The sequence below is a fragment of the Aulonocara stuartgranti genome (assembly GCF_965226115.1).
Source record: "Aulonocara stuartgranti genome assembly, chromosome: 1".
NCBI lineage: Eukaryota > Metazoa > Chordata > Actinopteri > Cichliformes > Cichlidae > Aulonocara > Aulonocara stuartgranti.
Genome location: NC_138939.1, coordinates 20220848 through 20247197, shown reverse-complemented (window position 1 = coordinate 20247197; position 26350 = coordinate 20220848). Strand labels below are relative to the sequence as shown.

At 41.2% G+C, this 26350-nt stretch overlaps 2 protein-coding genes across 6 annotated transcripts in view; one reads left to right on the top strand and one right to left on the bottom strand.

The window, feature by feature from the left end:
* Positions 1-26350, top strand: part of dkk3a (dickkopf WNT signaling pathway inhibitor 3a) — a 70703-nt gene that overhangs the window by 20623 nt on the left and 23730 nt on the right. The window lies entirely within an intron of this gene.
* mical2a (microtubule associated monooxygenase, calponin and LIM domain containing 2a) overlaps positions 1-26350 on the bottom strand; it is a 41526-nt gene that overhangs the window by 3948 nt on the left and 11228 nt on the right. For 2 of the 5 annotated variants that reach the window (XM_082529997.1, XM_082529999.1), the window contains exons 2-18: positions 23285-23653; positions 17326-17533; positions 14259-14366; positions 13031-13132; positions 11549-11704; positions 9872-9972; positions 9111-9368; positions 8304-8419; positions 6833-6959; positions 6651-6741; positions 5793-5940; positions 3802-4001; positions 3194-3297; positions 3006-3071; positions 2787-2921; positions 2348-2452; positions 888-1142 (exon numbers count right to left, since the gene is read on the bottom strand). In XM_082529997.1, coding sequence (XP_082386123.1) covers positions 888-1142; positions 2348-2452; positions 2787-2921; positions 3006-3071; positions 3194-3297; positions 3802-4001; positions 5793-5940; positions 6651-6741; positions 6833-6959; positions 8304-8419; positions 9111-9368; positions 9872-9972; positions 11549-11704; positions 13031-13132; positions 14259-14366; positions 17326-17533; positions 23285-23545 — 2541 coding nt within the window. In that variant the 5' untranslated portion in view covers positions 23546-23653. The remainder of the gene's footprint in view (positions 1-887; positions 1143-2347; positions 2453-2786; positions 2922-3005; positions 3072-3193; positions 3298-3801; positions 4002-5792; positions 5941-6650; positions 6742-6832; positions 6960-8303; positions 8420-9110; positions 9369-9871; positions 9973-11548; positions 11705-13030; positions 13133-14258; positions 14367-17325; positions 17534-23284; positions 23654-26350) is intronic. The other 3 variants (XM_082530000.1, XM_082530001.1, XM_082529998.1) reach the window with 2 other exon arrangements.

Below are 26350 nucleotides of genomic sequence, written 5' to 3'. Positions count from 1 at the left end.
AAAACGTCACACAGTTTCTGTGGCTGATTCTCTTGACATTAGTCAGAGTTTATGTGTTGAAATAGCGTCATTGTTTTTACAATCTCAAAATCAGAGGCGCGTCAGTGGACCATTCATGTCAGTCTAGAGCTGGATCCAGGGGGTTAGCTTAGCTTAGCATAAACAGTGGAATGAGGAAAAAACATCTCATGAATTCATATCCTGTTTATTTATTTATATCGCGCCAATTCACATCAGTCGGCTGCAGAATCTCACATTATTGGAGAAAATCCCAACAATCAAGCAACTCCTCTATGAGCAAGCACTTTGCAACAGTGGGAACAAAAACCTCCCACAGAACAGCTGTAAGTTCTAATATCTTCCTGACTCTTGCTAAAGAAATAAATCAGAGATTGTGTCTGTTGGCAGTCCAACAAAAAAACAAACTAAGTTGCGTGTTTCTACCCCTGCGCTCACTGTTTATGCTAAGCTAAGTTAGCGATCTTCTGACTCCAGTCATGGACAGATTTGAGAGTGGTAATAATTTGATAGCTAGTTAGCAACAGTCTGATAGCTCTAAAAGATAAATAAATATGGATTTCAAAACTTTTGTAAGGGATCATAAAAAAGACTAAATTAAAGGCCAAAAACTTCCAACAACGCTAAATATAGCGTTAAATATGTAAGACTACTCTTGCAAATTTTTGTCAGGCTGGATAATAAAGGGGCTGACTTCACCATCAGACTGCATATTACACGAGCCTAAATGTATAATCAGAAAATGATATATAATCAACATTCACTCCTTGTTGAGAAACGCAACAATCACAGTGATTTAGAAAGAGGACAGAATGAAAAAACAGACAGAAAACAGGAGTTAAAGAAATAAAAGAAGAGGCACTGTTCACCTCAGAGATGTGTTCGTCCACCTCCTTGAGACGATGGAGGACTCTTGTCATGAAATGGACTGCTGACTGACAGGAGGAAGGAGAAACAGGGGGCTCTGCACCCTCCAGCTGAGGCTTCGTCTCAGCATGCGCTAGATCGACATGTCTGAGCTTTACTACAGAAAATGGATGTGGGGGCTGAAGCTGGGGTTTGGGCAGAGTCTTTGGAGGCAGGCGGACTAACTGTTGTGCTGCTTTTCTGATACTGACTCCAAACTGAAAGGGACAATGAACATGTGAGCTCTTATAACTCGTCACTAAGCAAACAAACAACGAATCCTTTGTTTTTGTGTGCATCCACTCAGAGATCAGATACTGTAAAAAGCCATACGGATGGTTTCAACCCATTAACTAAAAATAATCAGCCATTTTAAAGCACAGCACAAGTTTTCACATTGATTTCCTGCCCCCTTGGCAGACATTAGTCATGCTAGCACAGTATGAAAATCAGCCCGCATAGGTAATATATCAATATGGGCCTGTTTGCTTTATGTTTTCCCAGAGTTATGTAACCATCTCGTGGTCATGCATGTGTAAGAAGAACCTGTTTTTAAAGAAGATTTATTTGGGGGATGCTCAAGAATTGGAAAACCAGCCTGACATCTGAGACTGCAAGTCAGCAACCGAAGACTCAACGTGAATGAAAGAATTTATGACATTGCTGACTGTTGCTTTTTGCTGGTTTTCCAACAGCTCAGCTAATGAATGCAATGCTTTGACTTCAGCAGTGGCTGAATAGGACACAATGGGTTTTTTTTATCTCATTGGCTACGACTATTCGCAAACATAATAAGCAGCCATCTTGGAATGTAAGTAAATGTATGTGAAATTCCAAAAAATGTTCAAGTGACTTTAAAATTTTAAGTTTTTCTATCAAAGAGTTCTTGTTTGTCCACAAACTGCTTCATCCTGAGCCTGTTCAGTGACTATCTGTAATACAGGCGTGGATCTTATATTCATATAATGTGTGATTCTGAATATTTAAACATATATCAAATGTGAAAATTAAATAAAGCTTGAATTTAAAGCTAACTGCAAAGTAAGCATTGTTTACTTGATTTAAGTAACAAACAGATGTCTAATTGTGTATTTTAAATTTTGAGATTTCAGTTTTGTGCCAGCTTCACTGAGTGTGCGTGTGCAACATGTGATTGCAGTCAAGCATGAAGGCATTTAGCTGGTTTATGGAGTAAAATTAGGGACCGTGTCAGTCAGACCCAAAGAAAGCAAAACCACAAGTATGGCCTTTTAAAGATCCCCAAAAACCTCTGTTTTGGAAGAATTCTGCTAGAGCCTTATACAATAGTGGCATCTGTTACTAAAATCCACTACATGAAGTACATATATGCTGTAATTTTATAGGTTTTAAACACTTTTTTCAGATGCATTTGGTTTGTCTAATTTGTGCAGTTCTGGACTACCTGTGTCACAGGAGAAGGTTTGGGTGGGACCGGAGGTCTGAGTTTAACGGGCAGACCGTCAGTGAGGTCGAGAGTACGGAGGAATGAGGACTCCTCCAAGTCTGACTGTGATTTTGCAGAGGGTTAGTAAAAAGAACAGAAACAGAAACATATGAGTAGATTAAATACCAGCAGCAAAATCAGACAAGAGAAGATTTTGAGGCACTAGCAAAAAGGAAAGTTTTGTCAGATTAAAACCACAAGCCACTGTGAATCGAGCTCATAACTGGGGAAATTTAAATCATATTTATGATCCATGAAATAAAAAGAAAAATTCTATGGCGATTTTACCATTTCTGGACTGTTGTTTAGATAAATGTAGTGCATACAGTACTTAGTACTCAGGAAATAAAATAAAATCTACATACCATTGCGAGACATATTGGTGTATAGTTTCTACCTGTGTTTTGCGGATGGTGTAGTTCGGTTTATTTTCAAACTTGGCCAACAACTGCGTAGCCATAGAGCGCACTTTATTTTCCTTTGGATCCGGCCTGTCTCGAACTGTGGAGCCATTACTGGCCAAGTTAGTGGCCTAAAGAGAGACAGACAAAACTTACTGCATAAAAAAACCTGCAAAATGATCAACTATGCACTTGCAAAGTATATGCTAACAAACCTCCTCCAAATAGAACTTCCGCCTTCTTTTGTAAATGGGGTCTGTACCGTCTAGCTTCTTCTCTTCCTAAAAACAAAGAGCAAGGAAAAAAATCGGAATATGTGACAGTCATGATTAATCAATAACAAGTGGGAATAAAGCAAACCGAAGGAACAAACAGAAAAACTTGCACTTCTGCGCAGAGTTACCTTTGGCACCCGTTTCCTGGTCAGTGCAAAATTGAGCACATTATTATTACTTTTGACTTCCTTCGACGGATAATCTTCATTGTTTTCATCCACTCCTCTGGAACCTGCAGAATAACACATGACTGCATTAACAGCTTCACATTTTTCAACCGTGAACAGCCAGTAACGTCACATTATTGTGAAATTCCCTTACAGATCACAGAATATGTAAGAGTGGTTTGGGAGAAAAGAGGACACCCCCTTTCATTTCCCTGAAACAGTGAAGCTGAAGTAAGAAGTTGGGGGTTAAATATTCCAAAAGAGTTAAGGCAGAAATTTTAAAAGCACTTCTGTTGAGACAGACAGCTGTATGCTGTTGAGAATCTCAGACTTGTGCAACCTCGCAGTGCTGGTGCAGATACACATTCCTCTCATACCATTACACTTGATTAACAGGATGGAACAACATGCGAATTTTTTCACAGAAAATCCAAAGAAATGTAAGACCTTCAACACCGATGGAATTTGGTGTAAAAGATAAGGAATAAAAACAAAACAGAGGGAGAAATATTACGAATACCAGGCTTCAGTGGCTATAACTAACAACACAGAATAATAGAGCAGGGCACCTGATGCAGGTAGAGGCGTTCCGCGGAAGAGCTCGTAGAACTTGGACAGGTAGTTGATCATCTTGGTTTTATCCAGCTCCTCCTCTTTACTCAGCTCCTTCGCAGATGTGAATGGACGAATCCCAAATTCCCGCTCACTGATGTCAAATGCCAGCTGGAGGTTTGCAACGTGGTCCTCGTCGTTTAATGAGTCAAAATCTCTGATGGAGGCAAAAACAGTCACACTGAGTATTAAATAGTATAAATATATTATGTGTTTTTATTGTAATTTAACACAAGTGGTCAGAGTTTTTTGACTGTTTTGCTTTTGTCTGGTACTGGTTTACAATTTCCCAAATCACTCCTCAACAAACACATAAAAACTTGTTTTTAAAATATGGGTATTACGTTGACTTACAGTCAGTGGCCACTTCATTAGGTACATCTGTTTAACTGCTTGGTAATCAAGATAGGCAGCCAATCACACGACTAAATTTAGACACAGCCAAAATGACCTGATGAAGTTCTAACTAGGAATCATATTATGGACACAAGATGATTTAAGTGACTTTAAATGTGGGATGATCTGAGTAATTTAGAAACCGTTTTGGGATTTTCCCAAAAAAAACCATCTCTATGGTTTACAGAGAATGGCCTGAAAAGAGAAAATTTGTGAAAATAACTTGTTGACACTGGAGGAAAATGGTCAGAATACTGATCTGAGCTAACAGAAGGCCAACAGTAACTCAAAATAAGCACTTGTTATAACAAAGGTATGCAGAAGAGCATCCCTGAATGCACATGAAGCAGATGACCACAATAGGTGCTTACTCCTGTCATCTAAGAACAGGAAACTGAGGCTCCAACTCACATGGGCTCACCAAAATATTATTATATTATTTAAGATGCACTGCGGACATGTGTGGTGTGTAAGTGACATTCTTTAAGGGAACTGTACATTTCATGTGACTGACAATGACTACATGTGCAAAGGAATGACGTCACTCAGAAACACATTTTTATTTCCAACACAGCCAAAGAACCGCTTTCCTCAAATGCAGGAGAAAATAGCAGCCAGTAGCCTCTAATGGGGGAAACGGCATCTTTATGTCGTCACCTAAGTGGACAGTGTGCAGACGACTTCAGAAGTAATGAAGTAATGTAAAGACAAGAGCGGTAACCTAGCAGCAGAGCACACAAACTCTGGCATTATTCGCTAAGTGCTCAGGCTCACTTTTTTCTGCCTTTCTCTTCTGTGAACCTGCTCTGTCTGCTGTCTGCTCTGCTGACAGTCATGCATATGGAAAAGAGGAAAGGGGGAAAAATGCCAGTGGTTCCTGGAAACTTACAGGACCAGATGAAATTGTGGTGGCATGTGGCAAGGTATGAAGGCACTAATTAAGGGGTTAGAGGATAAAATTAGAGTTACTAAATCCATGCTGTGAGAAGCAGTCTGATCTGAAACGTGGCAAAGAATGAAAGTATGGCTTTTGTTCTTTGTTCTTGATTAGCTGTTTTTCTCCACAGCTCTGAATCAATAGAGAGAAAAACTTGGGGTTTTTTTTAGAATTAAATACAAGTCAATAGTAATTCTGTTGGACACACATTGCTATGGGTACTGGAGCAGCTAGTATTTATTTAATTTGGCTTGACATGTATGAAATTTACACAGCTGCACACTCCTGTGAGCACCCAGCTAGTTCGGGGACAGCTGTGCATGAAGTATTTTTTACCCATCTATCAGCACAAGTTTTAAGGAGGTAGAGAGCAGATCAGATAAACACACATATAGATCAGTGCCCTTCATTGCATACCAAGCATATTTAGCATTCCATTTTAAGATGTGAATTTCCTCACAACTAGTTGTTTTTGAAGAGCTCATGGAGTTCATCTTCTCAGGAAAACAGATAACGCTCATGTGAATACATGCATGCTACGACTATGTTAACGCAACTGGTTTGGGATCAGTTTGTGGCTCTGCAGGTTGATATTATCTGACAGTTGATACGTACATCAGCTGAGGCTTGAATCTGTGGATGAGGGCACAGAGGGCGATACCATTTTTCCAAGAAGACGCCAGGTCTGTGATTATCACATTCCTGTAGCCCTCCGTCTGCTTCTGGCACCAAGTGAGAAGCCTCGCTGGTCTGACCTCTGAGTCTGCCACAGAAGCACAAAAAAGACGATTTTTTAAAATGATCAAATTCTTAAAAAGCAGTGAAAAGAAGGCAGGCTGTGTTAGAAGAAAGTTTCGGTGGTTATGATGTCAGATATGATGTCACGACGACAAACCAACAAATAGTGTGCTGTTACATAAAGTGGCAAGAAGATGTTTAGAGTGGGTGCTGGGGTTTGTACACAAACCTGTAGAAACAAGTACGTGCTTGCTCATAAGAGCGAAGGACTGACTAAAGTGGCTTTACTCAAACACACAGAGTAGCGCGAGAATAATCAGACTAAACAGAATATAACAGAATTCTGGCACCAATGTTTACTTTTCGCTTCGGGTTTCAAAATTTTGTCATTGATTTTTTTTTTAAATGTTTAAACGCAGGGTTGTTTTATGGACGTGACATTGAGTTTTGTTGATATTGGAGAGGGATGTATGTGTGTTTGACTGTTTCTTTCATAGTTTCCTCTCTTCAATGAACCCACATGTAAAAACAAACCTCATATCGTGACTTATTCCCTAAACTGAAGTTAATTCTGGCGACTTACTACTTCTGTTAGAAGGGAAGGAACTGAATGGGGGAGATTTAGGCTACAATGATTGCATTAGGAGCCTTTGAAAGGAGAAGAAACCCTATTAGTTATAGTATTAGTGAATAACCGGAGATGACTCAGTGGCATTCAATTCCTTTAACCCTTACCACGTCTGGAGAGATTGACAGGCCGTCGTATGGTAGCGGCACGCTCGAGAGAGCAGGGGTTAAGCTGTCCGCTAATGTACAAATGACGCACCTGAAACAGAAAGGCAAAGAAAAAGCTGTTGGAACTGAGATATTAGTATTAGTATTTAAATGATCCATTGACAGATTTGCTGACATCTCACCTGGTGAGGCCTGATGCAGGTAGAGTTGAGGTTGGGGTATCGAGTTGCTGGGTCTAGGGTGTACTGCTCAAAGTTTTTGGCAATGTTTTCAGGGGTTGTCTGTGGTAGTAGTCGGTAAATGCTCTCCCTGTACCAAGACAAGAGGCATTACTGCATCACTTTAATGCCAGTGTGTCAAACCTAAGGCCCGGGGGCAAGGATCAGTCCCCTTCAAGAAGGCCAACGGGACAGTTTTGGAAAATGTGAAGGAGGATATAAACTTTTAACTGTATTTTCATAGTTTTATAGCTTTTCCTGCTGATAAAGACCGAAGTAAGTAAGTAATAGATAAACATTTAAATAACAATATTTTTCACTTGGTTCAAAAATAATTAACAGAAATATTGTCATGGTCCTGGGTCGTGCGACCCAGTGTTTTGTGTTTAGTCAATTTTGATGTTTATTGATTGTTTAGGTTCATTAAGTTAGTCCAGCTATCTGTATATACCACCCTTGCATTACGTCTCCCTTGCCCTTCGTGTGTTCATGTCTGTGTGTCTTGTACTGTCAAGTTCATGCTGTCAGTTATGTCACCTCCCCCTGTACTACGTCTCCCCGGTTCATGTCTCATGTTTCCTGTTTTACTTTGAAGGCCTGCATTCACTGTCAGTGTATTCAGTTTCACTCCTCCTGTCCTGTCGTTAAGTTCATGTGTGTCAGCTGCGTTCCCATGTGTGGCCACTTCCCCTGATCATTCCTCATGTGTATTTAGTCTCTGTGTTTCATGTAGTCTGCGTCGCGTCGTCTGTGTTCCCACCCTCCATGTTTCCATGCCCGGTCTGTTGTATTCATAGCCTTACCTTAGTTCATTCCCAGTTTAGGTTTCTGTTTAGTTATTGCTTTTGAGCTGCCCTTATTCTTGTTTGTTTCTCTTGCGTTACCAGCCACAATAAAAGGCTCGCTTTTGTTTAAAGTTTACTCCCGTGTCACTCGTGTCTGCACCTGAGTCCTCCACGCACTCTCCACACGGTCTGCCCCGGCGGTCCGTGACAAATATTCCATTTTATAATTACAGGAAACTCAACACAATGAGCTAGCAGAGTTTTTTTCTGTAATGTTACACACAAATGAATAAATAAATGAATGAATAAATAAATAACAATAATGCATTTTTTTTCTTACAATTAAAAAGATTTATTATTATTAAGCCCAAAGCATTTCTTTATCATGTAGAAAAACTGACATGTACTGCTAAAGTTGCACTTCTTATATTAAAATATTAAATTAATTAAGTTAAATTAAATGTGTAGTTAAATGTCTTTACACTGAGAGAAAGGTGAGTTTCACTGCTCCGGCCCACTAAAGATCAAAGTGGGCTGTTCGTGGCCCACAACGTAAAATGAGTTTGACATGCTGATTATGTGAACAATGTGTTTGAGTAGCACAGATTTATAGGAGGCGCTCACTAATGCCCAACATAAAGTGTGGGTACCTCTCTGCCAGCACTTCGAGGACCGGCTGACCCTGCGCCCAGCTCTTTACCATCCAGGCCGTGTCGAAGGCAGCCAGGAAGCCTCTGGCGCAGCCTGTTCCCATTGGCCAGAAGGGCTACACAGCAACACACAACAAGTTTGCCAGTTATTGTTAGAGGCATCGTGCCGTGGCTTTTAGTCTGTTTGACATACTTCTTCTCTTGGTCATCGGGGGATATACAAAAAAAGGAGACAAGCTTTTTGGATTCCAGGTCATAGAAGTTGAAATAATGGAAAAATAAAGTCATGCTTAAGCAAACTGCAAACATGAAGTGTTAGGGGGTGATTATGTTTTCTGAGTGCAGATTTCCTTTTACAGAGAGACTGCTTACACAATAAAAAATAAAAGTGATGGGAAACCAAAGAAATGAGAAAAATGTGGCTCCATTAGAGAAAAGTTTGGTCTTGTCTGGAATTTGGGATGTCTTTAGTATTTCTGTTGTTGTTATGTTTTACCCTGTCATGTCACATACCAAAGCATTGACTATCCAAGTTTGAATATCTTACACACTTTCCTAAAAAAGCTCAGGTTGCCCATGTCTCTAAATAGATTCCTGAAATGTCCCTGTGTGCTTCTGGACCACCACCATTGTCTCAGAGCACAAAAATTCTGCTCCCTTAGTGATTCCAGACAACATCACCATCAAGTTTGAGACAGAGCAAACTGTAAACGACCGCTTTCTACCGGTCTTCTGCCCACAGCAATTGGATAGAGGAATTTAAATATCCATGCCATGAATGCCGGATTCTGCTACTTGCTGTCTTACCTCAAGCAGACTGTCGCCAACCAGTGCTACCAGCAACTGGTGTCCAAATCTCTCCCTGACCAGAGCAGCGTTCTCAGAGGCGTACATGTTAGTGAAGTCAAACATTGCTACATCTGGCTGCCCGCAATGGTTCATGGCAAAGTCCAGTGTGGGAAGTTGGTAGTTTGTGCCAAAGTCAGCAGCCTCTCGGGCGTAGCACAAAAGAGCTTCCTGGTTGACGTTTTCACCACTCAGCAGCATCTCTGTGTCTGAGTAATCCTGTCGGACCGAAGCAGTCAGAACAACCACAATGAATTTGTGTGCAAAAGCGAAACAAAAGCTCTCTGTTTATGAAAGAAATCAACGGAAGACAGTGAATAAAGAAAAGTAAGTAAGAAAAACTGATGAGCACAGATTTATAAATGATAAAATCAAATCGTTCTGAATCGAAATCTCTGAAGCATCAAGTTCTGCCAACATCTGTCTGCATCTGTTAGCGGTTATGGTTCTCCTGAAGCCAGTGCTTAGGGCTAAACAAATTACAATACAATGAATTTAACACATGACCGACACAGTCTTAGAAATAAACAAAAGATTTGACGATTTCAAATTTATTGTATTTTACGATATTAATTCTTGGAATAAGAAACCTGAACTGTAAATTGTCTGTAATATTCTTTATTTTTAAAATATAAGATAAATAACAATAATAAAAAAAAAAAAAACCAGACAGCATGAAATAAGATTACAGCAGATCTGTGGAGCTAGTGTATTTTGCTCACGTTGATGACGACTCCCTTGTCCAGCAGGCTTTGTTTCTTGGCAGTCATGACAAAGTAATGTGTGTTGTCCTTGTAGTACACAATGTTCTCCAGATCAATACCTGTGACAAATGACAAGTTTGCGTTACGGCTACAATTCATAAAAATCACCAACAAGCTTTTTCCACAGAGATGAAAGCTTGAACTCGCTTTTGTATGCTGAAAGGGGTTTAAATAAATGGTTTCTTCACACATCAGTGTCTCTTTCTGATGAACAGACTTCTTATTTTTTATTGCTGGAGGCTCAGAATGATCCCAGTGAAAATAATGAAAACAGTCGCTGCACAACATTCTTGATATTTCTTCAGGTATTGAGAACACTGTGCAAAATATCCCTGAAACTTTTAGTGAATTTGAAGATTTTAGATCTGATTTTTGCTGCATTTGGTCTGTAGTGACTTAGTGGTCTCACAGAGAAGTTTAATCTAAACAGCTTGGTTTTCATCTAACAGATAATTGTGGCCGATCCTGTTGGATCCATTATTATGTGTGATATTTAAGACTCATCCACTGTTGAAAAAAAATTGAAATGCAAAAATTGGATGATGTAACATGCATTTTCTTTAATTGCATGTGTTTCATCAAATATTTAACATGCTTTTAAAGTGTCAAACTGTAGCAGTTTGACAACCACCGTTCTCCTGCCAAATCCAGAATCATCCATCTGATTACCAGACAGAGAAGTGGGATTTGCAGCTCCAGAGAACACGTCTCCACTGCTGTCCAGTGGCAGCAGGCTTTACACCACAGCAACCGCCACTCTGCATTGTGTTTGGTAACGTAAGGCTTGGATGCAGCTGCTCAGCCATGAAAACCCATTCCATGAAGCTCTGTAGGCACTGTTCTAGAGGTAATCTGAAGCCCACATGAAGTTTGTAGGTCTGCAGAAAGTCGGTAACCTCTGTTGACCCTACTCTGTGAGTTCATAACTGAGTTGCTGTCGTTCTCAATCACTTCCACTTTGTTACAATACCACTAACAGTTGACTTATATTTAGTAACGAATTCCTCACTAAATTCACTGAATTCACGGAGCTGCAGGTGTAGGTGCTTGATTTTATCCACCTGTGACCATGGAAGTGATCGGAACAGCTGAATTCAATGATTTGGATGTGTGAGTGAAAACTATAACAACATAGTGTAACACCCAGTTTGTAATCTTACTATAATACACTAAATCTCCTTCTGTCTGTTTGCTTGCCCACAGACTCCTCCTACACTATCAGGAGTCGAGCAACCAAAATTGGCACACAGGTACATCTTAGGCGCCTGAGGGCTTTTCTCTATGTCACATATCATGATGTCATCATGTTGCCTAGCAACCATCTACCAACAAAATGACTCATTTGTTGTGTTAATGCACCTATAACACCTTGTGAAAGCATAACATTGTTTTTATTTCACAATCGTAACATCACAAAATCAACACAAAAATTTCAATATGGATGATATGACATCATTACGTTACCTAGCAACTACCCACCAAGGGGATAAAAATCATATACCAAACAACAATAAAGCATTGGTGATACTGGACTCAAGACAATTCAGCATGAGATACTGACTAACTAGGCATTTATTCAAATTATAGCCTCTGAAATTGCCAGGTTTAATGAGTCTATTTGCACTCCCTTCCCACCTGTCTCTTCTTTGAGGTCAAGAAAGAACTTCTGGTTGAAGATGAAAGCCACTCCACTGATCTCTTCTACTTTGGCCTCTGCGGTGGTGTTCCTGTTGATGAAGTTGGCTGTGATGGCGATTGCCAGTTTACCCCTGAACTCCTTCCTTTTGAAACCTGGGAGAATGGAAAAAATAAAGACGGAAGAGAGAAAGAAATGGGGATGTTAATCTTCACAAGCAAACAAAGGCCTATCATCCTTTCCAGAGGAAATCTAGCAGTAAACCACAACTGCAAGGAAGTCATTTTAGGATAAGAGGCAGCTTGCCAAGGTGATTCTTTTTAGCGACAAGGAAACAAAAAGCTATGTGTTGTAAAAAGCCCGAAGAAGTAAACTGCCAAACGTATCATCAAATTAGCCTTCAGAACCAAAAGTATGTGGCATTCTTTCATTTTATTAACAATGTATTCAAGGTGTAAGAATTCAAGTTCAAAAATAGTTTTAAAAGTATCTTTGTGGAATCTAATTAAATCTTTTAAATACAAAAGTAGCAGAATAGCTCTGCTGATGACTGCCAATGTCAGATCTTTTGAACAGAAATGGACACAGGAAACAAAAAAAATAAAAACATCATGCATTCTTCAGTCCCATAACCAAAATAACTCAAATTAAGGTTCAACATTTTACTGGCAAATCAAACTATTTTCTTTTCCAACCTGTAAATGAAAGACTCCCAACTATGAGTGTGTGAAGGCTACGAGGAAGGGGGGAAATCAAGTGGTTCCATATAACAAAGTGATGTGTGCAATAGTGACGGTACAGAAGTGATGCTCTGAGCATGTGCTGCAGCCTCTCCGCACTGTCACTGTTAAATGTCATCCGTCACTTCACTGCTCGTTTCCAAAACCAGCAACAACAAACGGAGAGCATTTTGCTCTATGTTACCGTAGCTAAGACACAAAAGCAAGCTCACTGCAGGGAAAAATTATTTCCCCCAGGAGTCTTCATAATTGGGGAATGAGCTAAACGTTTTGTTCTGCCCCAGAATGCCCTTTTTAGGAATAAGCATTTGTTGCGATTTGGTCGTTAGATGACAGCATTTTTAAAAGAGAGGAGACGGATGGAGATGGGATGATGGAACCGATCCAGGGGGAAAGCATCAGCTGCTGCGCTGAGCCCCAGCTCTGCTCTATTTATGTACAGAGCTTTGGCTGTTTTGTGTGCAGCCGGTCCCACTGGGAGAGATCAATGGCTCCGTGCAAGTGCAAGTTTGCAAAAGGTGGGTTTCATTTATAGCATTGTAATAACGTGCCTCAAGTTTATTTAAAGTGAGAGCCCAGAAAAAGTCTGGAGGAATGTAAGGGCTGTAAAGTGCACAATAGGTCTGCTATTAAACTATTTTTGAGCAATTTCTTAGTCGCAACAGGTTCATCAGGTCTAAAAGTACAGTACATCCTTGAGGCATCTATACTCTTCATCACTTTTGTTTGCCGTCTTCTCACCTTCCAGGGTATTTCTGCGTCCGTCAGCTCCCACCACCACATCAAACTCAAAGTTAGCCACGGGGTGATCAGCAGGTTGGATTGCAGCCCTCCACCCAACCCCTGAAAGACAGAGTAAAACTGAGAGGGCCGAAAAGCCACATAATATAAATCCTAGGACAACAGCCTTTCATTCCTATTTGAATATTCCACCACAGAACAATAACACATGCCATGGGGAATGTTACATGATAAGAACACCTTTTCTTCCTGGCTCGCTCCGCCGCCTGCCATGCTTGTGCAACTCTAAAGTCATCAGCATAGAGTGAACAAAAGGAGAAATAGAGCTTTATGATGAGCAGGAAAGTAAGAGACTCAAAGCATAAGGTCAACTGCATCTGGCCTGCAGACCATCAGCATAATTAAAGTCTGAAGTACTCTTTCAACTTTATTATGACCCATTTTAAGCGTGCAAGTGGGAGCTACAGAAGTGTGAGACCAGCACAGGAACAGCTTGGCAAGTTGTGCAATATCATCATGTGGAAAATGCATTCCATGATGTCAAAGGCACGGCTAAGTCCGTCGCAGCAGAGCACAGAACACAAGTTTGTGTCTAAATTTAGGCCAGGCTCTTCTTGTTATCACTGCATTGATATTACAGCTGGAGGAACAGCACAATAGCATGTTCGCTATTTTCTTCTTCAGAGCTTATAGGGAAATGCAGGATGTGAGGGTCAAGTAGTCATTTACGAAGCAGCGCTCAGTTAATGCCATTAAGTTGGGGAAAAAAAAGGAAAGTGACACTTTTATTCTCACTGCTTTCTAATACATGAAGTCCTCCTGTATCAGATATGCATTTGAGCAAAATAACCGTTGCTGATCTCATCCAAATATGATAGCAAAGTACTTCAATGCCAATGTTTATCTCGTGTTTACCGGTGGCTGTCAAGGAAATTAAATACTGCAGGATGAAAAGTCTTTCGCTGTCTAACCAGCCTTGAATATGAGCCGAAGCTGCAGAGCAGGAGGATTACTACAAATCCTCCAGGAAGCTCCACAGTATAGATCTCTAAAGAAACGTCTTCATTGAGCTTAACACATTGTTAAAAATCTCAACTTCACCTTATTAAAACACCAAGCTGTACAATTTCAGCCTTTTAAATCTCCCCAAATCTTGCGGCTAATAAACAAACTGTCAGCGAGTGAAGACAAACTCGCTGTTAATCTGTTGTTTGGACATGAAACCGACCTTCATTTTCCTGAGGTTCCAACAGGTTGACAAACTCCACATTGATGTGAAACTCCACGGCAACAATCAGGGCAACCTTCAGCAGGATCAACTGCAGCTGCTGAATGCCTGCAAGACAGATTCAGATTAATGTTTGGACACAGATGTAAGCCTGCCAGTTTTTACACCATCTTGAGAGGAAACTGCTCATTGTTTGAAAATTTGAAAGCTTTATACAAAAGGAACGTTGAGATCATGGATTGCTTCTTTTGTACAAATGAGTTTTATACAAATGATTAAAATTAAAGATGCACCGACTGACTGACCAGCGACCACCGGCCACCGGCCAATCAGACTCACGTGTCCCTTTTATGCATGCACCTGGGATGAGGTTGAGAAGAGTCCCACAGCTCTGGAAAACCTCCTGTGTTGTACCAGTGCCAAAGACTTCACGCCCCAAGGACCTCAACAGCTACAGGCCAGTGGCTCTGACATCCCACCTGATGAAGACCCTGGAGCGGTTGGTCCTGGCTCAGCTTCGGCGCCTAACAAGCTCATCACTGGACCCACTTCAGTTTGCCTACCAGCCTGGCATTGGAGCGGATGATGCCGTCATTCACCTCCTACATCGTTCCCTCGCTCACCTGGAGACCGCTGGAAGCACTGTGAGAATCATGTTCTTTGATTTCTCCAGTGCCTTCAACACTATTCTTCCCTCGGTTCTGAAGGACAAGCTGGAGAACTCTGGAGTGGACCATCACCTCACTACCTGGATTTTGGACTACCTCACCGACCGACCACAGTATGTGAGGACTCAGGGCTGTGTGTCGGACAGGGTCGTCTGCAGTACGGGGGCCCCACAGGGAACGGTTCTGGCTCCGTTCCTCTTCACCATCTACACTGCAGACTTCTCCCACAATTCCACCCAGTGCTTCCTGCAGAAGTTCTCTGATGACTCTGCAATAGTCGGCCTCATCACTGATGGGGACGACAAGGAGTACAGAGGACTGACTCAAGACTTTGTGGACTGGTGCCAGCTGAACTACCTCCAGATCAACGCCAGTAAAACCAAGGAGCTGGTGGTAGACTTCCGCAGGCACAAGCATTCTCCACTGCAACCACTGAACATCCAGGGTATGGACATTGAGGCTGTGGACAGCTACAGGTACCTTGGTGTTCATCTGAACAACAGACTGGACTGGACTCATAACTCAGACGCCCTCTACAGGAAAGGGCAGAGCAGGCTGTACCTGCTGCGGAGACTCAGGTCGTTTGGGGTGGAGGGCCCACTCCTGAAGACCTTCTATGACTCTGTGGTGGCTTCTGCTATCTTTTATGGTGTGGTCTGCTGGGGCGGCAGCATCTCTGCTGGGGACAGGAAGAGACTGAACAGGGTGATCCGAAGGGCCAGCTCTGTTCTAGGATGCCCTCTGGACCCAGTGGAGGTGGTGAGTGACAGGAGAACGGCGGCTAAGCTGTCATCCCTGTTGGACAACGTCTCCCACCCCATGCAGCAGACTGTGACAGCACTGAGCAGCTCCTTCAGTGGGAGACTGCGGCACCCACGGTGTGGGACGGAGAGATTTCGCAGGTCTTTCCTCCCCACTGCTGTCAGACTCCACAACAAAGACTTTAACTGAACAAACACACACATCCACACATGTGCAATAACACTAAGTGCAATAATCTTTTCTGGCATCGTTGTATTTTTACTCAGTTGTATATAGCATTCGTATTCTATTTTTATCTTATTGTATATTTTTATTCTATTTTATTCTACTGTATATAGTATATTATTTTATTCTATTCTGTACAGCTGTGTACTGTATTTATTCTTATTGTATTCTAATTTTTGCGTCATAACTTTTGCACTGTCCACTTCCTGCTGTGACAAAACAAATTTCCCACGTGTGGGACTAATAAAGGTTATCTTATCTTATCTTAACACACATGCAGTGGTGAGGAAAACACCCAAAGTAAACTGCGAGGTGACCACAGACTCTTACAGACTCTTGAATCACCCTCACCCGGCTGAACACGGACATTTTAAAAAAAGAGAACAAAGGGAAAGCTCAGAGCAAGCCACGAGCTAGCAGCCTCGGTATGAACAAAGAACCAAAGCAGTTATGAGGAAGATTTATGGAGACAAGTGAAACTAGAAACTAATATAATTACCCAACATTAGTTTTATTACATAAATCTGCTGCACCTGCTTTTATTCAGTAAGGTAAAATATATTAGCTAAAGGTGGGTGTACAGCAGCTAATTTTCAGTTAATTATCCGTATATATAAAAAATTTATTTAACTGAACTAAATTGAGTTGAAAAACCTAAACCCTGAAGCACAAAAGGTTATTGTTTTGTCCTTTTTTTCCAAATACTGCAGTTTCTGTGCTTATCTTTCTAGAAAATGAACAGACTGTTACTGCTGCTTTCAGTACAACTGAATGAGCTGAATCAAAACATTTAGTGCCCAGTGGACAGAAAAGGTAAAAAAGATGAGCCCTCAACGACACACATTTAAAAAGGTTCTATCTGTCCAACAGCCCAACAGGTCTTTTTTGTCACTTTGTTTTTATTTGTTTTGCCAAACTTATCAGAGATGCAGGCTTTTAAACTGAGCTCAGGTAACAACCCAGGTGGTTCCTCTACTTTATAGTCCAAATGATGCAATTTCCATGTTTTCCAAAAAGAATTGTAAATTTTGATTCATCTGACAACAGATCAGTTTTTTAGTCCTTAAATGAGCTTTGGCTCAGAGAAGCCTGTCTGGATCATGTTCACACGGCTTCTTCTTTGCATGATTCCTGAAAGTGTTCCTGAACCCATGCAGTGATTTCCATGACAGAATCCTGCCTGTTTTCTAATGCGCTGCCACCTGAGGACCTGAAGATCACAGGCATACTAGTTTTCACAGGCATCCAGTACCCTTGTGCACAGAAATTTCTCCAGACTCTTGGTAATATTATGTATGTACAGCACCTTAATGTCAAATTTTTTGCAGCATAAAGCACTTTAAGGTTGGAGTTAATAATTTGTGACAACAGGTCAAAGAAAAGCAAAGGCCGGTGTAGTTTCAGATACTCACTGATGTGGTCGATGGCTCCGGCACAGAATTTTCCATAGAACTTTTTGGCCCCCAGTCCCCGCAGGTCATGAATGGTATAGGGCCAAAGATGGAGCACGTTGTTCCTGGAAAAAGAGTCCCTCTTTTCAATCACCACCACTTTAGCACCCAGTAGGGCAAGTTCAATGGCAGTCCGCAGGCCGCAGGGACCTCCTCCGATGATGAGGCACTAAATAAGAGGGAATGACAAATTGACCTCATTAGCAACACAAGGAGGAACCAAGCAAAAATCTCAGTCTTTGTACAATATTAATAGCAGAAGGCTGAGAGTTTTCCTGCAGAGTCCCAGATGAAAAATAGTTCACAGCCAACTTGTTTATAACATGCCTAGAAGCATTATGACATCTGCATAGATCACGATAGAGAGTACCATTTCACTGCACCACTGGACCATTTAGAGGCTGAGTGTCTTACTTAAAGACCCTAAAGGAAGACTGGCATTGACTCAGAGAATTATTGTGTCTTAGGATAACTTCCCCAGACCACCCGGTGTGCGTGAGGATTGTTAATAAAACACATTAAACGTGAGAGAGACAGATTACGGGTGCCCAAAGTGGTGCATTTGTCAGGAACTTCCCAAAAATGGATATTTGCGAACAACTTCCACCCACCTAAACCAACCTTTGCATATCTATCTCGTTATTCACGCACCAGCCTCTCCCAAAAATGCATGAAGTCAGTTCACTGAGGCTACTGCGTGTGTCTGAGAATGTGCGGTTTAAACATGACATCATTCCTTGAGTGATAGATGAAAGAAGTGACGCATGTGTGCTGGCAAACTCTCCTTTCCTTATGAGCACATTAAGAGGCTTTACAGAGAACTGTGCAGAGAGAAGATGTGTCTCAATTCTTTTGAGATTTAATCCAGAGGCAAGCTCCGACTCCTGCTGGGTGCAACAAGGCGGACTGTCTCCTGTCTCAATAGCCTCACCACATTTTAAATGCTGAAAATATCTTTTCTTTCACTTTTCTTGGAAGGTTTGCCACTTATCCAACACAAAGATCTATAGCAGCTCACTCCCTGCCATCCTGAGTCTCCAACAACTACACAACCAGAAAGAGTGAGGAGGGTTAATATGTATCAGCTCTGTGAGACAATCCGACATCATGACCTAATCGACTTCTTTCCCTGCGCCAAAAACAAGCAGCTGGGTTTTCATCACTCAGCACTGTCTCTCGCATTGAGCAGCTGAGCACCAGGTGTGATGAAGAACACAATGTTGAACCATGAGTTGCCCGAGGTTATAAAAATGAGGTATTCTCAGGTGTGGAGCACAAACAGGTGGTGGAAGCATTGCCTGGACAAGCCTACTGGCAAGGTTTGTTTTCCTCAACAAAGAGGAAGTTAAGCGAACCAGCTATTTTCACAGCCAGACCGAAATCGAGGATGCTAAAAAAAAAAAAAGTAAAAATTAAAATAAAAAAACCAAAAAAAAAACCCCACGATGTCGCAGCAGAGCAGCGCTAAATCGGTTTGTTCAGATGTGTCGTCACAGTGTGTCCAATTTTCCTAAACTCACATCACCGCTTTGATCTCTCCAGCAATAATTAGCAAAGATGTCCCCTTTGTTTGACCACTTTTCCATTCGCTCATATATTTTTCCAGATATGAGGTTTTTCCTGAGGGCCAGCTCCACATCTGCCGAGTCAGGACAAACGCTTCCTTTCAGCTGCCCACCTGTGACCTCATTCTCATCCCAGCCCTGACATCTGTCTCCTGCCTTATCACCGAGCCCAGTTAGTCTGGTGATAAACTCACAGTTTGGTGTGAACGCACAGCATAGCCAAGAGGCCTCTGCTCTGTCATCGGGAGAGAATCAGGAGGTTATTTATTCATCTTCACATTATATTGTCAACTCATTTTTATAGGATCAAAACAGTAGAAAATAGCAATCAGAGCAAAAGTTAGTGTTTTCATTTTGTGCATTTTGCAAAACTCAATTCACGTCATCATCATATTTAACCTCCAGAGACTTGACCTCTCATTTGGTATTTTTTTCATTTCTATCTGCGATTGTTTGGAACTGATAAGTAAAAACTAAGAATTTCTTTTATACACAAAGTATTATGTCCTCATATGGGGACAATAGGCTTATTTTACAGCATAACACAATAAAGTCACTATTGTTTACAAAGCCTCAAACACTTTATTGAGCAGTACAAAAGATGAGGTGCCAAAAAGGCTAATCTTGATATATGAGGATACAGGACTCAGGAGGTTAAGGAAACAGAGCAAACATTTACATTTCTAAGATAAAGCAACTTCCAGCTGCTCCATCACTCACAGTGGCTCACCACAACAGATAGTGACAAATGTTTGACTTGACAGATTTTTTTTTTCTTTTTAATGCAACCCCAAAGGGATCTGTGTCTCCTCCTGGGGATCTTTCACTCCTTAGGCAAATCTGTAACCCACTACACTACGGAGCCACCAGCATTTTGAGACATCTGCATCATCAGTGCAAGTTCTTTTCCCCAAACCCTTGAAAATTGCACAATACATTTTAACTAATAATTCTTGAGCTATAAGTTGCAAAAAAACAAAAACAAAAGCCAAATATATAAAAAATTATAGAAACGAAAACTCAAAAATAAAACTGATTTTTTTTATTTGTCAGTTAAAACGGGAAAAAAACATAATTTTTTGGCAATTATCTCATAGTTTAGTTTTTATAGGGTTAAAACCAGCCACACAATTTTTGCATATTGAAATGAATGATCTCTTAAGGTAAACCCACACAAACAAACCCTGGACCGTTACGCTGCATTACCGCTCTTACTGGTAAGGCTGTTTGGTCTGACCACAACATGCCAAAAGATTTACAGTTGCTCCTTTTATTAGGGGAAAAGCAGATTAGCGACAGTCACCTGAAGATAATACAGGCACGCGTTGGAGTTTTGGACCTCTAGCAGCATTTTAGATTTTGTGACTTTTTAGTGTCACAGTCACAGAGGAATTTTGTATTGCTGTTGTCCATCTGACCATCCCTTTATTGGGAGCATGATTTCTAACAAACAAGATTGAAGGCTTTTGTTTGTTTGTTTTAAATGTGGCACAAACATTTACTTAGACTCGAGCATTAACTAATTTGATTTTGTTGGTCAAAATTTATGGTCAATTTGACCTCTCAAAGTGCAATAATTCCCATGCTCATGACAAAATACCACACTAATGCATACAGGTAATAACATAAAACAAGGAAGCATAAAGGGAGATGATTATAAAGTGCAATTTGACTGTTTGAAGCAGACATACAAAAGGGAGGCGGTGACTCTGGTTTTGTTTATTTTCCTGCGTGCGCTCACAGACAATGCAAAACTCATGTAAAAGAAACATGTAAAGGTTTCCAGGTGATTTCTCTGATGTGCAGGTGATGCTAATGCGCTGGCAGAGTCATGCAGGCTCATGTATACGCACAATGCAGTTTGGAACGTAAAACTGGAACTGAAGAGAAGCTACAAGAAAAACTCCTATATGTGTTTAAATCAGGTGTAATTATAAAAAAAGATCTGTGAGGTGCACTGAAAATGTCTTTGTCTATATTAGGGTGTCAAACTTGAGGCCCGGGGGCCCGAATTGGCCTGCCGAAGACTACAATCTGGCCCACTGGACAGCATTGGAAAATGTGAAGAAGGGCATGAATTTTGGACTTTTAACAGTATTTTCATAAGTTGTACAGCTTTTCCTGCTGATAACAACCTCCTGCACAGCCATTCATACTGCACCAAAGTAGTTAAGTAACAGATAAACAATTGCTTTGGTCTACAACTACATTGATTCGACAGTTTAAAATACGATGAGCTACCAGAACTTCTTACCCTTTAAGTCAGGCTGACATATTTCATTTACCACAGCTGGATTTCTTTAGCATGTAGATAAACTGAGTCATAAAGTTGAAACTGCACTTCTTTTTCTTATATTGAGATATCACAAGGATTAAATGTGTACTTAAATTTCTTGACAATGACAGAAAATGGAGTTTTGCTGATCTGGCCAACTTAAGATCACAGTGAGCCATATGCAGCCCACGATGTAAAATGACTTTGACATCACTCGTCTTTTTTATGAAAAGATTCATTCTGTTGTAGGCAGTAAAACTTCACGAAAAAGACACAAGCTACAGCCACATGTCACCTCAGCCAGCTGTGTCCGGTAATAAAACCCAGATGACATTACATCCTTTTAAAAAAAGTTACTGCTACAGCAGCAATAAGAAGACGAAGAGGTGCTGAGTGATATCACATCTGTCAGTGTTAAAGAGCTGCGCTGTCATAAAAATGACTCGTTACCTCGCGGTTCTCAGAGGAGACGCTTTTAATCACGTAACGGCAGACCGCCTGGCCATGAGTAATTAAAACATTGTGCAAGTGTACCTGGCTCATTAAATCTCTGGCATTTGCACAATCACAAATTCACTACGCACCACTCACTGGCTAAGCGTCTACATTTTATAACACAACTCTGTGGATTGTCAGAATTAACAGCTTTGGCTCAGAAGTTTAAGGGTCACACTTTCTTCAAAAAATATTTTTTCCTTCTTATTACCTGTTTGGGCGCCGGCTTAAATCAGGCAGAACGAGTAAAACCGGGCTCACATTTTAAAAACACATTTTCAATAATAACGCGGGCCTGGCTCCAACCCTTTGAGACGAGCCCAATTTTAGTAACGCTGGGGCCAAATAATCACAGTTGCTGACTGATGCTGTCTGCTTCTCTGGGCAATAAAACAAGCTCTCTCAATCTGAGCGCTGCTGATGGCTGCAAGGTAATCACACTCCTCTGGGTTTTTCTACTTTCCGTCATCACCTTTACTGCCCTCACGCCCGCATACACAGGATACTGTACACACACCCTTTTTTATGGCTCTTTTGTCCCTTTTGCAAGTTGTTTTTCATCATGCACTTCAAGACTACCCCCTGAATAGCGCTCTTATTGCACATTTAATCTGCTGTCTGAATAGGACTGAATCTTTACACGACAGTCAAAAAAAAGCAACACACAGCTGTCTTCTTGGTTTCCCCCTTGTCTTTAATAGTAATAAAATGCAAATGCATGCAATTTATATTTTTTTCTGCTGGCTGATCTGTCTTTGTGAAAATTTCAGGATGTATTTATTCCAGTTTTGTCATATAACACCTGTCTGCAGCAGAAAACATTTCCTGCCCCGTCTGTTGAGAGCTGTTAAAGGAGTGAAAGAGTAACTGTCTGGGCAAGTAGAGGTTAAAATAAAGACTACTTGAGCTATGGCACTCTGTAGAGCACTTTAGCAGGGTCTCAGTGAGACTGCCCCTGAACTGAGGTACAATTAAAAAGGAGTCATGTGAGACGAAACCATAAAGATACTTCCTAAATCATAAAACATCAACTTTAATGATGCATGAACCAAGCTTTGTGATCATTTTTAGACTTTCAGGCCAATCAACACATTGTTAGCTTTCTGCGCATACCGAGAATAAACTGAAAGATACATGCTTGAGATAGAAACCCCATCAGACTAAACATTTTCCCAGCTTTACTGTTTTTAACCACTTTTAACTTTTAACTAGCTTTATTTCAGCCACTAAACTCAAAAGTGAAGCTTAGAGTCAAAATATGAGAGCTGGCTGCTGAAAGGTTTTGTCAAGCAAATGAAAAACGGTGTGAAAAAGATGACGTCTATCGTTGTTTCTTCTATAAAAAACCCCAACAAAACAGCTGCTGTCATGCAGTAGACTCTGCAGTCTGGGGTAAAGGATCCTCGAAACCACTAACAAGGAGACTTTTTAAAAATAGCAACATGGCCACTCCAGGAAATAATCAAAGAATTTATGGGGCTGTGGAGAGCAGTTGATAAATATAAACAGAATATATCATGTCAACACCTCATATGACTTTTTTGCAGTATGTACAGTAGATGCACAAAGATGTAATCAAACCAACCTTAGTGCCCGCACAGGCTTGGCCTTTTCTGTACTCCTTATGGGACATCCTCTTGTCGAGCTTACTCCAAAGCGCTTTTGCTTTCCAGGAAGTAACCTTTGCCTTCAGACTGTTGTAGAAGGTGCTGTGCTCTGCGGGGTCGAGGTTCTGGCATCTGCAGAGGACGTTAGAGGCCTGAAGGGCTCCTTTGCAGGTCGAGGCCTGGATGAAGTTCTCAAACAGCTTCCCTACATTGTCCCTCTCCTCCTCTGTCTCTCCCATCTTCCCAGCTGCAGTAGATGGTCTGGTGTACGGAGGCGCCTGCTTAGTTCAGCGGTCTCTGCCAGATGTGGCTACACCCTCAGCTTGGCCCGCACCATCATGCCCCGTCTGAGGAGGCAAGACACATAAGAGCCTGACGTCATCTTATGGCAAAGAGTCTCTCATAGGTTGCTTTAGGCAAATGACGTTTTTCCCTATTCTGTTATTAGAATGACTAAACTAAGCATTTTCCCCATGTTACATCGAGCTCTTTTAAGGGTTTGTAAACTAAAACGCTGAAGTATTTTAAGGTAGGTTGACAACACAGCTGGATTCTATCTACTGCATGACTCCGGCTTACCATAACGAATTGCTTTAAATTACAGGACAGTCAGTGCCACTCCACACTAAGTCAACAGGCATTTTGAAACACAGTAAGCTTACACCCACATCAACAAGATAAAATTTCAAGCACACAGGAGGATTTGAGACAAACACTAGAGAGAAAACCAAGCACAGAAGTAGAATGAGCCAGTCTGTCAACATCGGGCAGCTGTTGGAGCATATTTACTACTCGTGCTTTATAGAGGCATAACCATGGGAGCCTGTAAATTGAGGTCTCTGTGGTTTTGTGTAGTACGTCCTGGTACAACAAAGAGTCAAACTTTTCAGCAGCTTCAAGTGTGTTTGACAGCTTTGCAATAAAGAAAAGTTTCAATTTTACACAAGAACATCGGCATGAAAATAATGTAACATGCAACTAAAACTGTAGCATGTTTTTGACTGGGATTCATTTTGATACAAGAAAAAAGAAAACATTTCCATCATAGCCAGTTTTAAATTGAGTAACTAGCATTTATATATCAAACACCAATGAAGCCCATCATGGGCTCCATTCCCTAAAATAATAACACAATAAAGTGAAGGTGCAGCGATTTGTTAAAACATGTCAACATAAATGTAGCATATCAGGTGCGAAACGGAGTTTAAAGAATTGTAACAATCTGGATTATTTGGTGTGACTATCTTTAGATGGCTGCCGTTCCCTAAGACTGGTTCTGCCAGAGTCTTCTTCCTTGTTACTCATGGTTGTTGGGGGCATCTCTGCAGTGTTGTAGGGTCTAAACCTTACATTATGAAGCACCTTGAGCCAACTGTTGTTGCGATTTGGCATTATATATTTGTTCTGTCTGATGATCCCACACTGCTTCAGTAATGTTGGGGTCCGGGTTGTGGGGAGGCCAATCCATGACTGATAGAAAAACACACAATGGAACACTATTTGGGTTTGCCTTTACTGTATTGGCACTGTTTTTGGGATCCACCTTTGCCAATCAGTTACTTTCCCAATGTTACTGCATGGTGGATCAACATCTGATGGTGTGTTCGTAATTCCATCAATTTTGACAAGATTCCCATCACCACTGGCTGAAATCCAGCCACAAACATGACAGAGCATCCATCAGGTGTTACAGATGGCTGTGAACACTCACTGTTGGACCTCTTGCCTGACCTCCCATCTGATCAGACTTTTTCCCTATTTCTTTAGGGCATGACTTTCAAATACAGTTCATCTGCTGTGGATAGTTTTTAGGCCTGTCACTTCTTCTTTTATCCTCCATTTTTCCAGTTTCCTCGAAAACTATGAAAGCCTGGAGAACTATTGTTCAAAGCTGCTTAAAAAATAATAAAACAAAGTCTGGTTCCTTGGAAACAAATTATAGAGAAATGAGGGCGGCTCAAGACTTTTGCATATCACTTTATTTATCTTGCGGTATTTTTCGCTCCACTAAAAAACCAGACAGTGTTTTTGGAAGGAAGAAAGAGGTCCTTGAAATTCACTGTAAGGAAACGTTAGACTAACATAGGCTGATAGATGTGATTAGGTATGCACGCTTTATAGCCCACCTTGTACTCAGATATTTGTATTCATTATGCGCCTGCGTGTGAAAGCGATTGTTAATAACACATGCTCGTGTCATCGCAGAGCTGAACTGACAGAACAAAAAAAACCTTCACTTCTCTCTTTCTTCCAAACAACCATCAAGCATTTTGAAAACCACGCCACAAAAGTCTGTGCCAGGGGTTCAACATCAAAGCGAAATGTGAAAAATGTCTGCATTAAGCATGTGTGGGCTAACTTGGGTGGAGACCACAGCTTCCGTGAGTTTTGGGCGAAGTCTGCCTTTGGTATTTTAATGTCTAATGGAGGGACATAGGCATGGTTTGAAAAGAGGTCAGTCTACAAGTGCAAGACTTGGCCAGAGCTAAAGAATAACACAGTCTTACTATCAAATCCACGGGCCCACGTGCCTACATGAGCGCGACTGTCGTAGGGAGCTTAAGTCAGAAACGAAATTAAAAGAATAAATAAAAAACAACAACAAGCAACCAGTGAAATTTACTCACATTCAACGACCATTGAACCCTGGGTCAGGACAGTTTGGATTGTGTTTTGAATGTGGTGAGATTTTGAATGTTGCTACCACAGCAACAACAGTGTCCCCAGGCTAAAATTAACATATTCATTTGCAAAAGATCCTGTTTGGCCCTGTGTTTGCATCCTGTTTTGCTGCTCCTGTCGGTGTGGCTTTACACTTTAGAAACCGGCTGGGAAAGGGAACATTGTCAAACCAATTGAAAAGACGTATACCATTGTGTGTGCTTCAAAAAGCTCCTGTCCTGTCAGTAAATCTCATAGACCTCTGAGGCCTTCACAGCAAACATCCAGCCTCACTCAGTGAGCTGGCATTCCTTTGCCACGTGGCTAGAAGAGCCCTGAACTGCTCCATCAGCATGAGTTCAACACTCACACTGCTAGCCCTC